The sequence below is a fragment of the Carassius carassius genome, chromosome 15 (genome assembly GCF_963082965.1).
Source record: "Carassius carassius chromosome 15, fCarCar2.1, whole genome shotgun sequence".
NCBI lineage: Eukaryota > Metazoa > Chordata > Actinopteri > Cypriniformes > Cyprinidae > Carassius > Carassius carassius.
In genome coordinates this window covers 13,010,380-13,023,783 of record NC_081769.1, presented here as the reverse complement: position 1 = coordinate 13,023,783, position 13,404 = coordinate 13,010,380, and the positions used below count along the sequence as shown (strand labels likewise).

Here is a 13,404-nt window from a genome sequence, read left to right as displayed (position 1 = left end):
GTATCTGCAGTCTTGAACATACTGAATAGATTTTACATTCTTCCACAAAGCATCTCATATGAGACGTCCAGCTATACAACGGCATTTATACACTGCTTTTGAATGCTGGCACACACACACACACTATCGAATATCCTCGAATGACCAGTTTAACAAAAACCCTGAGAATAAGAAGACTTTTGGTTTTTTAATTCTTTTCTCATCCATCACATTATCATGATAAGATAGCAGAGTTCGTGTCAGATAGACAGAAGACCCAAGGTTGTTTCTATCATCGCCTCTTCAATTTTCTGAAGTCAGTAAACTGATTCAGGTTGACAGCGTGAGAGAGACTGTTCTGTAACAGAAAACATTTACTTTAAGACGACATATTCTCTCTGTTCTGAAGGATCAGACGATCTCTTCTCTATACAACTGAAATCATTCAACAAATTATAAGTTCAAGAATAAGACCAAAAATATACTATCTAATGTGCTATTCTGAGAGAAAAAAGGGCCCAAAGACAAGCGAGAGCGAGAGAGTGAAAGTTGCTAACAGACATAAGCACTGAAGGACATAGTGACTTTGAGAGTTAATTAAAAACAGAAATATAATGGTCAGTGTGTAGAAGTTTGTGTAGAAGTATAATACAATCTGAGCCATTTACTGACAGACTGATCAGGAGATCAAGAAAGACTGATCAAATCTTTTTAAAAAAAAAAAAAGATTTAAGACAACCTAATATCAAATGTAATTATTAATAAATCAATATATGATCAAATATGAAATCATATGTAAGAAATTATGTAGTTTTGACATTTAAATGTTTTATTAGTAGTTGACAATGAGCAACTAAACTCAACTAAACATATTTGCATAAGCGTTGCTCTTTATTTTAAGCAGTAAATTAATAAACGAAAATACTAAGACAAGATTTCCATAAAAATATTCTAAAACAGAGCATTATCACCATTTACTTGTCCAAGTTAATGAAATCCTGTACAGTATAGAGAGGTATATAGAAAAAATACAAATATTATAATGCTTAATCTCACCAGAATCTGGTCAAAATTCAGAACGGTCTCAAAAGTGTTGATGGGTTCCCTTATCATCTTGCTCTTTTTCCTCTTTCAGTCTTTGTCTCTCTTCCTTTTCGTCTGCTATATACCTATGTTCCTCCTCTCCTCCTTTTAACCTTCACAAAATATTCAGATAATAGTAACTGTATCTGCTTTATAGGGGGTGTCCTGTAGCTTAACATCGAGGTAAACCACATTACCCATAATGCAGTGCACTTCATTTCCAGACTGCGGTTGACAGTGGGCTGTCAGCAGCTGTTAATTCACAGGACTGTGGCTTCCTAATCCTGTCTGGCGGTCAGCTGAAGTCCACTGCAGGTATCTGGATGTGAACATGTTTTCTGCGTCGTTTCATTTATTGTGGTCTGTGCTCAAGTTGAATTCAGTTTAATGGTGTTGATAGATGTGAGCTTTGTGACAAAGTCTCCACACTGTCCCAAAATAAAAATAAATGACTATAAAATGTTTTATTAAACATTAAAGTTAGCCATTAATAAATTGTTCAATTATATAATGCTTAGTCTCAGCCGAATGCTTTTTTCTCTCAGAAAAAAAGGTATAAAAGTTGTCAGTGGGGTGGTGCTTTTTCAAAAGGTATACATTTGAGCGTAATGGGTCCATATTGGTACTTCAAATGCACAAACTAGTACCTAAAGTGTACATATTAGTTCCTAAAAGTGTACCTTTTAAAAATGTACCATGCCAGTGATAGCTTTTGTACTTTTTTTTTTTTTCTTCTGAGTGTACGGCACTTTCGCAAATTGGAAAGTTCTAATTTTATAGGACCATTTCGGATTTATACAACTTCCAGGAGTTAGATACGTTTTTGTCAGTCCCTGTGGAAACAAATCCATGTTTACACGATATAGGTTTAGATAAGTTCTTTTGAGGAAGAAAATAACTACTGAATTTTCAGGTTAAATGTTCAGGTTGCCAGGTTACTAATAAGGGTTAATTGCATTAAATCTGAAGGATATTAAATGAAAACCTTTCTGTATTCATTTAAAAAAAAATTACACATTAAATGTATTTATTACTTTTATTATTATTATTATTATTTAGGTGTAAAGAGTTAATGTGGGGAAAAATAACATTTTGCAGTTGTATTAAAGCTTTTTGTTGATAAAAAGTATGGTTAATGCTTTGAAAAAAAAAATAGAATTGCAGATTAAGATTTGCTCTCCGAGTCTTTGAAATAAACTATATTATTATTACTACTTTTGGACAGTTAACTCACATTTAGGCACATTTATGTGCATATACTTTTGAAAGAACATATGCTATTGATCAGTTAAGCATGTTCTATTTATTAATAATGCATTGAAAAGTTGTCAAAAAGTGTCAACCAAGAAAAGCAGGACACAACCTTAAGCAAAAGGAGCTGGTAAACAAACTTGTTTAAATTTGGATATTCCTGCAGTCTGTAGTTCACAAGACCCCAGGAACATGCTAATTCATCCTCAAAACATTATTATTTGCATTTCTGCCCGATATTGAAGTGAAAGTTCAAATGCAACAACCCTTTCATCTCCTGCACACTCCCTCCACTCTCTCCATTTGACTCTCAGTTTGTTCATTGCTGTCAATCAGCAGTCAGACTCCCAGAGGCCTCTGTGCTACAGAAGAGGTCATCAGCAGCTGCCTAACCTGGAAGTGAAATCACTTAAGTGTGCCCATTAAAAACAACATGCAGTGCTGTTTAACATTAGTATGAGTAAACACTGCTGTAAACAAATGCATCGGTCATCTAAGACCAGACACCAGCATTAGTTTTTCCATCATGGTGCAAAGTTTCCATTGACTTCTTTTGTTTCACACCAAGCAAATTATAATTTCCATCATTCAAGCCTAAACCTGACACTCCCAGGAACAATTCAGCATTTTTAGAGATAGTTTGCGCGTAAATGAAAATGATACCATGATTTACTCACCCTCATTTGTTCCAAACCCCTATGACTTTTGTCTACACAATGAAAATCAGTGTTGTCCAATGTCTATTGTACGTCACAGAAGAAAGCCATACAGGTGACTAAATTATGACACAATTTTCATTTTGGGTGATCTATCTCATCATTCCCACATAAAAGGGACAGATCCTCCAAAATAATTAAATTAGGTTCCATTTACACCATGTAAATATAGCAGTATTTTCATAGCAATAAATGTAAATAGTATCTGCATGCTATTTCTACTACTGCAAATAGAGACAGATATCTGCACCTTATTACTGTAATACATTATTGACCCTTTTAGTGCTGACGTTACAATTACTTCACAATGCTAGCTGGAGGCGAAACAAAGGAAAGACTGGAGACAGCCATTTCAAACCAGCACAGATTCGGCTACATAAGGAGCTTAAAGTATTATCTTGTTGTCATGTTGGAGCCAGAATAGATGTAGAAGAGGCTCTGATTTGAAATTTTTACATATATAATTTTTTTGTCTGTTAAAGTTAACATTTTAAATTAATAATCGCTGTCCTGGACAATGAGTGACCTTACTTATGCAGGTAAAATCTGATTTTCTCCAACCTTTGTTTAAAAAACAAACTTCATAGACAGCATTAGTGAAGTGGTCAGGCAAAAAAAAAAAAAAAAAAAAACACAACAAATTGCCACTCAAACCTAGCCCAATCGCTAGCCCAGAGTTCCCTTGGTACAATTTGCATTCCAGGGGCTAAATATCACATTGTTTGGGTCGCTTCAACCTGCGGACAAGATAAACAACCTGCAGCAACAGTGTTAAAGTAGCAAAATTCAGCAGGAAAACCGCAGACTTGGCAACTTCAAGAGAATCTTTCTGCCTCCACCTAAGCTCAGCCCACAGAAAAACATCACAATGTTTACTAACAGAAAAAGAGTCTATAAAACAGTTCACCATAATAACGTATTGAACTTAAATAACCATTTTTATTAAAAATATTAAATGTAAGTCACCCTATTGGTATAATAAAGCCCTCACTACATCTACTCGTAACCCTACCCAATAAACACCCGTGTAAAACTTTAATCCACTTTTTCGAATATGTCCTTCATTTTTATTGAACATAAATGTCTTTCTGATCTGATGTGATATGTGATGTAAAAGGGAGAACGAGTATTCGAACGTGAGTTGATCGCGTCAAATATCACCGCTACACACTTTCCTCCCTATGATGCTGCTGCTATTGATATTGCTGTCATGGTGGTGGGGAGAGTTAGTGTTAATTACCTCAGCCAACAAGGTCGATTATTTGCACTTAGTAGGACTATATGTAACTTTATGAATTTTTACTATGAAATACAAAAGAAGAAATTTAGAGAAACGTCAATTACACTTTAACATTAGTATAGTTTTCCAAATACTATGTTATAATAGTAATTATAATAACTACTGTAGTTACTAATCTTGAACCTACCTCTAAACCTAATCTTAACCACGTAGTTACTTTGTATTTCCCAGTACTTTCTTAGATAAGTATACTGCAAGTACACATTAGGGATGTCACAATTCGCAATACAACATTGAACTGTTGGTATGACATCTATGGTTCAATACTAGCTTATGAATGGAATTGATTTAGGTTTTGTGTGTTGCGTGTTTTATCTCTTTCTGAATTGGCTTTGTGTGTGCCCATGAGTTTACGTGCCGAGAAGAGAAAATACCTCCAGGCTTTTAACATGCATTTTAAAAAACAACACACGCTTATAAGGTTGTGATTCTCTCACGATTCTAAAGATATCGTGAGGAAACATCAGACAACTAAACAAAATTGCATGTAATTTAATGGATTATTCATTAAGTGTTTTTGGAAAAAATCTCTTGTATGATTCAAAGACAAATACATTTTAACAGCCCCTTTTCGCCACTTACTGGCATTAACAATGCAATCAACAAATCTTCATTTGAGGTGTCAAATTACTTAACATTTATTTACTCTATTTTAATTGCTACTGTACGCATCTGAGTTTATATCTGACCTATAAACTTTTATCCCAGTACTTCTGTGATTTTAATGTTTGCAACAGAAATAATGAAACTGTTTGACTGTGAAGCGATTTCATTCATATACATAACAGCAGCTCTCTTTAGGTCAACGGCAGCGCAAATGCAAATTTCAGTGTGATCGTATGCTGCATGGACGAACCAAGTGATAATGTTGTGACTGCACATGGAAATAGTTGAGGAATGAAACAGATGAAACAAATCATTCTAATTTATAAATAGAATCACATTAGTGTTTGAATTGTGTTCGCAACGCTTTGTCATATTGGTGGTGACAACTCTCTTGCAACATATTTAGCTTATCACAGATATTATACTTAGCTTTTCTGGCTTCTGATCACAAGTGTAGCCAAACTTTGGGGCACTAATCTTCAAACAAGGTCCTGACAGATCGCCAGGTCAGGTCTTCACAAAAAAAAAGAAAAAAAGACGCAGAACAGGAATTGATAGGCAGAATCTAAATTTAGATTTTACAAGAAGTATCTGATTCCTGACCTTAAGTATTCGTTTCTGGAATTGAAATCAATTTTCAATTCCCAACCCTACACGCTAAGCATCTTCCACTGTTTGTCCATATTAGGGATTTCCTGGAATGTCATTAGTTGTACTTCTTCTTGTTATATGGAGTTTCTGTCCCAAGAGCACCTTCTGGCTTCCAGTATGAATGAAACAAACATTACATGTTTTATAACACTTCATGATGGCCAAATTCATTAGCAAACTGGGTAAAAATAGGGAAAATACTCCTCCTCTCAAAAACACATTTTAAACTGACATATAATAATCCATGTCTTTCTCCAGTGTACATTAGTGAACATAAGTTTTGTGTTGTTAATTTACTTAGAATAAGCCATCAGAACCAAATTAAACCGAAAAACAAGGTTAAAAAACCAAGGTATGTATTAAACCTAGGGATGCAACGAACCATTTTTTCAGAACTGATCTGATCTGGTAAAATGTTACACATTGCTCTTTTTTTTATTGTTGTAAAATACATTCATTTAAACACAAGTATATACATTTATATGGAAATCTAAAAGACATTTATTTTAAATGTATAGCATAGTACTAAAGGCAGCAACATATGATAGATAGGAAAGACAAAGAAAGACAAATAATCTTTGCGCAGAAAAGTATTATAATACTAAAGGCGCCAATACAGAGTGGCACAGAGCGCTTATGCTCATCCTATGCACAGAATGATGAGCTTGAAACAACACGGAGACACACAAAGTTAGTACAACACACAAGCTGCTCGACTCAAGTTTGTCTTCAGTTCTCTCTTCATTGCAGTTCAGTCAGTGTACTGTTTGAGTAAATGTGAGTAAATTTTAGTAAATTTGAGTAAATTACTCCAGGATATTGGTTTATTTAGAATCAGAGGAAGTGTTAGCCACGTTAAAAAAGTAATTAATTTAAGTAATTTGTGGATTAATCTGAAGACGCGAACCGGTTCAAACGATTTAGTCATATTTGGTGAACTGGTTCACCGAGAAGAACCGGTTAAATCAAACGATTAATTCGCGAACCGGACATCACTAGTTCAAAGGGAAGAGATATTGATATGTAGTGTATTAATCTGTGCGTTAGTTTAATGAGCCTTTTCTTTGAACAGTTTTAAACCTCAGTTAATGTGCGCTCTTGAAGAGTCTTTCATCATTTGGACTAGCAACCAAACGCAACACGCAGTTTGATTTATTACTCATTAATTACTCATCCTAATGTCGTTCCAAACCCATAAGACCTTTGTTCATCTTCAGAGCACAAATGAAGATATTTTGATGAAATCCGAGAGCTTTCTGACCCTGTGTAGACATCAACGGAACTGACACATTCAAGGCCCAGAAAGGTAGTAAAGACATCGTTAAAAGTCCATGTGACATCAGTGGTTCAACTGTAATTTTCTGAAGCTACAAGAATGTTTAGAGCAAATTATAAACAAATACACGCACACATTATAATAATATATTGATTGAAAAACACTCTTTCAGCAGCAACAGAATAGCAACAGTGTATTAAATCTGATTATAAAGAGGAAAACACTCACATAAAGCCTATTAATAAGGCTAATGATCAAGTTTTTCTCTGACTGGATTATTTTCCCTACAGGAATCTCCTGCGTGAGCGAGACAGACAGAAAGGGGACGGCAGGGGCAGTTATGCGTTAATGCGTAAAATTTACAGAGGTTAAAAAAAGCTCCCAGCCCTGGCGATCTTCCCATATTGTGCAGCAGGAGAGGAAAATCGATGTGGGAACTGGTGAGCGAGAGAAGAGAGGAAGACAGGTGGAGAAATGGAAGTTTGAGGGGAGCCTGTGTGTGGGAACTTAATGACTTGTGACAGTGCAAAACTGACAGCTAAAGAATTGACGCTCTTTCGCCCCATCGTCTCACTTTCTCACACACCAAATTTACGACTATTCTCTCGCGCTTTCTTTTGACACTTGACCTTTTGTGCTCAAACTATTTCCTTTTACTTTAATACAATCTTTGGGCCTTCCTAATAAGCTGTCCAATAGAACCAAACTCTAACAAATAGCTCAATGCACCTGACCAGCTGCCCATACGTTCCTCTCTGCCATATAGCGTCCATGGAGAGCAGCAGGGCCAGGCGTATATTTAACCTGCATGCTCAGGTTTCTGCTAGCATATAGCAGCAGAGATGCAGTGCATAGGTTAGCACGAATACGAACAAATCACGAGGTTTGGTCCACAAATCTGCTTAGTTCAGCAAGTCTACGACATTGCAAATAATCCTCAAGGGCACTCTAGGTGTTTTACAGAACCTTTAGAAACCCGAGACTTTTTTCCACTCCGAATGACACCAGTAAACGGATTTCACAAAAAGAAAACGCTGCCATGGGAAGCAACCTGGAGTAATCATAAAATGACTGACGAGCATTAAAAAAACTCAAGTAGATTGGAAGCAGAACACACAAAACATGGTTCTCTCCGAATAAGCATCTGATAAGGAAGCACAAATCCATTGTATTGACTAATGCAAGTTTACAAGACAGATTGTCTTTAATCAGTAGGTTGTTGACACAGGTTACGACAATTCTCATACCTATTCATGAGTTGTGCTAGAACAGCCCAGTGAGCTCCATGTGTGTCACCACCACTAAGAATAGAATGGAAAAACAATTAAAGCCGAGGCTAGTAAAGTGAAAGACTTTGAGACCCATTATTTAAAGAGTCATATTTTGGGCAGACAAGCATTTCCAGGTTAGAACAGACCAGACTGACCATGACAAATCTCAGCAAGCCACCCACCAAAAGCAAAACAGTGAAACGCCTCGGCGTAAGACAACAAAACAATGGGAGAGAGAAAGAGGCACAGAAACACAGTGACTGACCAGGGTTTGCTGGTATCTCAGAGCTTTCCTTTGCGACGCATCGGCAGCCATCGACACGCTCGCACTGAGCCAAAAATAAACACACGCAGTCTCACTCCTGTGTTACAGCATATGAAACACATACACTCACCGACTCTTACCCATTTATTCAGTTACACACACCACCCCTCTCAAAGCACGAGATACACACGCTGTCTCACTCTTATGTTACAGTACCCGCAACACACACATGCAAGAAAAATGCTGAGACGTGTGATTCTTCAATTAGATACACTGGAACACGCCATCCACAAACTGGAAAAGAGTCGGCCTACCTGTAATACACTGCTGCAACAACACTTATGAAGGAGCCGTGAACGCACGCACATCACAAACATGCAGATATTCAAAACATTACCATGGTATCCATAGTTTCTGTCCAAGACATGGTATTGGCAAATTTAGTAAAGTAGCAAGCTGGTAACACAAAGGTCAGGGTTCTCAATGATTTTGAGCTACGAGTTTACAGAATTTTTCCTATCCTACGGGATAGAGATTTTAAATTATTTTATAGCGACTGCACTCACAAAGAGCAATGCTTTAGTGTTCAGAGAGCAGTAAGAAATTTTCATGAAATTTTATTTTATTAATTTTCAAAACATTTCCAGGACCTACAATCACTATTTTAGAACTCCTTTTTTTTGTTTAACCTGACATATTTCGGGGCCGTGAAAACCTTAGAAAAGATATACCTTAAATGAACTGTAATTCTATTTGGAATTATAGAAATATTCTGGGAAACTTTTCATATTCTGGGTTGCCATACTTTCTAAGAATTATTATTATTATTATTTACAGTGATTTGCAACAAATGGATAGCATTTTTAATAAATTAACTTAACAGAGGTTGATCGAAAAACTATGGAAATTTCTTTACTTCATAAGTTTTTTATCATTTCCATTTTAGAATTTTTTTGGTCCTTTCCAGGCCCAGGAATCTTAACTTTGAAATTCCCTGATATTTCCAGTATTTCCAAAACAAAATAAACTAGAAATAAATTGCACTATAAATAACTTATAAAAGTCAGAAAATTACCTGAATGTCAGAAAGTTCATAAAATATTAATATAAAAAAAATATTGGTAACACTTCACATTTAGGGTCCCAATTCTGAACTCTTGAGCAATGAGCAATACATTTATTACAGTATTTAATCATCTTTATTAACATTAGTTAATAAAAATACAACTTCTCACTGTACATTCATGTTAGTGCAGGTCTATTAAATACTACTAACAAATACATAATGTATTAGTATACATTAAAATCACCATTAACAAATATTAATAAACCCTTCATCAGTATTTGACATTGTTAGCTCATATTAACTGACATTAACGTTAAAAGTCAGAACCTAACTGTGAAGTGTTACCAAAATATTTTTTCATATAAAAATCTAAGATGATTTCTACCTGATAAAAGACTTCAGAATCTGATTAATTTACATGACTTTTCCAGTGCTCTAAAAAAAAAAACACTTTTGAAATACTCTAATATCTCTAGGCATTTCAGAACTAGTACAGAAATATAAACAGATTTTTGTCATAGTTTTGCAATGTTAACAATAACTTGCATTTATTGTATTTGTTATGTTTACCATGGTAAACTCTTGTAGGGTAACCATTTTTTTAATCTATGCATTCTGTAGTCAACAGAAACATATGATTCAAATTCTAACACAAGCATTGTCAGGATCTTTTAAATAAATAAGGATCAATTTTACGAAAATAATTATCACTATTAAGTGTACTGTTGTGAATAAATAGACAAAGACTCAAACAGAGAGCTGACTGAAACAGTTGAGCCCAAATGAGCGTACTCGTGTTTTGTGTTAAATAGATAACACAGGTCCAGATTTGCTTGTCTTTTCACATTAACGACATCCCCGCTCTCAGTCATTACTAGACCTCCCCATCAATCTGCGGGCCTGAACCCCTCCCTGACGGATTTCCGATTTACTTCCACCTCTTGTTTTTGTTCCTTCTGGCGAGCGAGGAGGAGTCCTGATTTTTGACAGGACACCACCCCCTCGGGGGCACCCATGTAACATGATGAGAGAGTATGCGTTTTGGAAGGAGCTGGGGGGGGGGGGGGTACGTGACCCAATACAACAGCGTTCAATGCAGCAGCGAGGAAACTCAGATGCCCCACAGAGTCTTAAAATACAACACACTCTTGCTGCTATTCAACCACTACTCTGATTAACGGGTTGGTGAATATGTAAACTTTTTGCCAACTCATGGCTTCTAGAGTCTGAAATGTTTACAGATATTAACCTAGAGAGACGTCCGAGTGAAGCATCCGTTGATCTGATGAGAGTGCAGCAAACGCGGTCCTTCGTGACTTTTTTTGTTGTTTGTCGTGTCTCTTTTTATATCACAACTGGCCCTTCCAATCGATGGGTCAGGATATACCTCAGTGGACAACTAAATAAAGCGTAAAAATAAATAAAGTGATTAAAGTAATCCTCCACGCATTTATATACATACCATCTGGGCCTTGCGGCGAAGGCTTCAGTGCTGGAGTCACGCTAGCAGTTCAGATGGGTAGGTGTTACGGGATCGGTACAATGACGGCCGTTCCTGCAGCCACGGCAGGACAGAGAAACCCGAGCACGAGGATAAAAATGCATCACCACGGAAGCCGAGGACAACTCTGAAAAACAGAGAGGGAGTGAGACATCGAATACTAAACAACTTAATACAACATGGCTGATACTCTATTATAACCAACCAGACAATGCACTTAAAACTCAGAAATCAACGACGCAAGTCAAAGGTCTTTGGAAGAGTATTTCTTTATTACATGGAAGCTTTTGCATTACAAAAATACAAAAATGGCAGTTTCCCTAAAGTTTCTTTAAGCACCCTTCATAGTTGGTTAGTACAGATGAAAAAGGCAGTGAATAAACCATGTAATATCAAGTTAGGCACTCATCAGGCAGGAACTAAACTGGATTTTATAATATGCATCTCTGTTCATTGTGGGTTTCAATACCATCATAAGGGAACTTTTAAACATTTGTTACCACATCTAGAACCTGAGGGGCTAAATATCACAACGCTTCCCCCATTACAATTCTGAACACACATTCAAAACCAGTTTAACACAGCCTGAGAAATACATAGATAGTATTTAAATAGTTAAAAAAAGTTGTTTAAAGCAAAGCTAGGCTGGTTTTGGGGAAGGTACTGTAAATGCGCTGGCATTCTCTCAATGGAATGAGTGCAGGATTAAAGAAATACTTATACAGTATAGCAAAACTTTTGGTTTGAAATTAATACATTTTCTTAGTGTATACCTTTTAGTTTTATACCTTTTTATGTTTCCTACTTTAGTTTTGTGTTTCATTTAAAACTTCATCTGACTGATGAAAATAACTAATATTTCATCAAATACCCAGACATTTGTTTAAATACTTTTTTTTCTAAATAAACATGGCACTTTTTCCCATTATGAAAGTAATCTTTATAAATTATTTATCTGCACCAGCCCCTCACTTTATATTTAGGATTTTAAATTTGCTTAAAATTAACCTATCCCTACATTCAAGTTCAAAGAAGCTTATTAGTTAAAATAAAAAATAATAAGCAGGTTGCTTGAAAGCAATATCAGCATGAACAGTGCACATCTACATCATTGGCTTCTAAAACAGTAAAAATAAAATACAGTAAAATAAAAGAATCACATTGACTGATAACCTAAAGGTCATGACTACAGAATCAGGAAGACACAGACACAGATGGAATCAAATTTACACTCTAGATTCCCAGGAGGAATAATGGTGTGTGTGAAGAACAAGAAGACCCTGGAACCTCTAAATGATGCGAGGTGAGCTAAAGAAGCACAAAAGCTCTCTACCACCACCTGCAGGCTTTCTTTAAGACAGCATCCTTACAGAATGTTTAAAGTGAAAAGAAATGTGCAAGAGTAAAAGCAATATGCATATGTACAGGCATTATCATGAAACATATTATGAGGATGTGTGTGTGTGTGTGTGTGTGTGTGTGAGAGTATATATATATATATATATATATATATTTTTTTTTTTTTTTTATAATACTCCGCATTGAAAACACCATTTGGAATGAAACTGAAATCCGGAAGTTTTTGAATTGCATGAATATTTACAGAACGATCAAGTGTATTGATTTTTTTTTTTAAATAACTTTTATATGCCAACCAAAATAGAGAAAGAGTTTAGCTTTAACTTTGAGTCAGGAAGCCCTATTAAAGTTCAATAAAGCTGCCATGGTGAATACAGGGTTACCTGTAAATTACCATTTGTCATGCCACAGTACTTGTAGAAAACATTCATTTAAAGTTGTACTGATGTTGATACAATGCATGCAAAGCTGCACTGAGGAAACCAAAGATAAATTAAGTGCAGATCGGCTCTGCTCCAATCCAATGAGTGAAATGGTATGGAGGGGTTTAGTAAAGTACTGGCACAATGTTACTATGCATGTCTATCCATATAACCAACCGTATGTGTGACAGGCAGCTGCTCTGAAGGTACCAACAAGATTACAGGTTGGCTATAAAAAAGCTCTACAATTACAAAACATACAGAACGTGAGTTAAAGAGAAAGAAAAAAAACTACAAAGTAAATTGAAAACAAACAAACAATAAAAATAAATCTGTTAAAACAAGAGCCTGATCAAATATTGGCTTTGGTTAAAAAAAGGGTATTTCTGTGTAAAATTTTATACAGCTGTTGAATGAAAAAAATAATATTTGAATAAAAAAAATTTCCCCAAACCCCAATCTCCCCCTATAAATCATGAAAACAAATTGATTTTTTTCACATATTTCTCACAAATGGCATCTTTACACTTAGTAATTTCATGGGTTAAAAAAAGAGCAAGGCAAAAAAATAATAATACATTTTCTAAGTGCATCCTATACAAAAAAGAAAAAAAAACACTCATTTGTAAATTATGCACACACATCCTAATGAACCTGT

General features: G+C 35.5%; 1 protein-coding gene across 1 annotated transcript in view; it reads right to left on the bottom strand.

The window, feature by feature from the left end:
* The window catches only part of LOC132158148 (chloride channel protein 1-like), a 34,486-nt gene extending 25,944 nt beyond the window's left edge, over nucleotides 1-8,542 (bottom strand). Inside the window, exon 1 of the mRNA XM_059567444.1 lies at nucleotides 8,399-8,542. Within this exon, the coding sequence (XP_059423427.1) occupies nucleotides 8,399-8,449 (51 nt within the window). The 5' untranslated portion in view covers nucleotides 8,450-8,542. The remainder of the gene's footprint in view (nucleotides 1-8,398) is intronic.
* Between the last annotated feature and the right edge of the window lie 4,862 nt (nucleotides 8,543-13,404).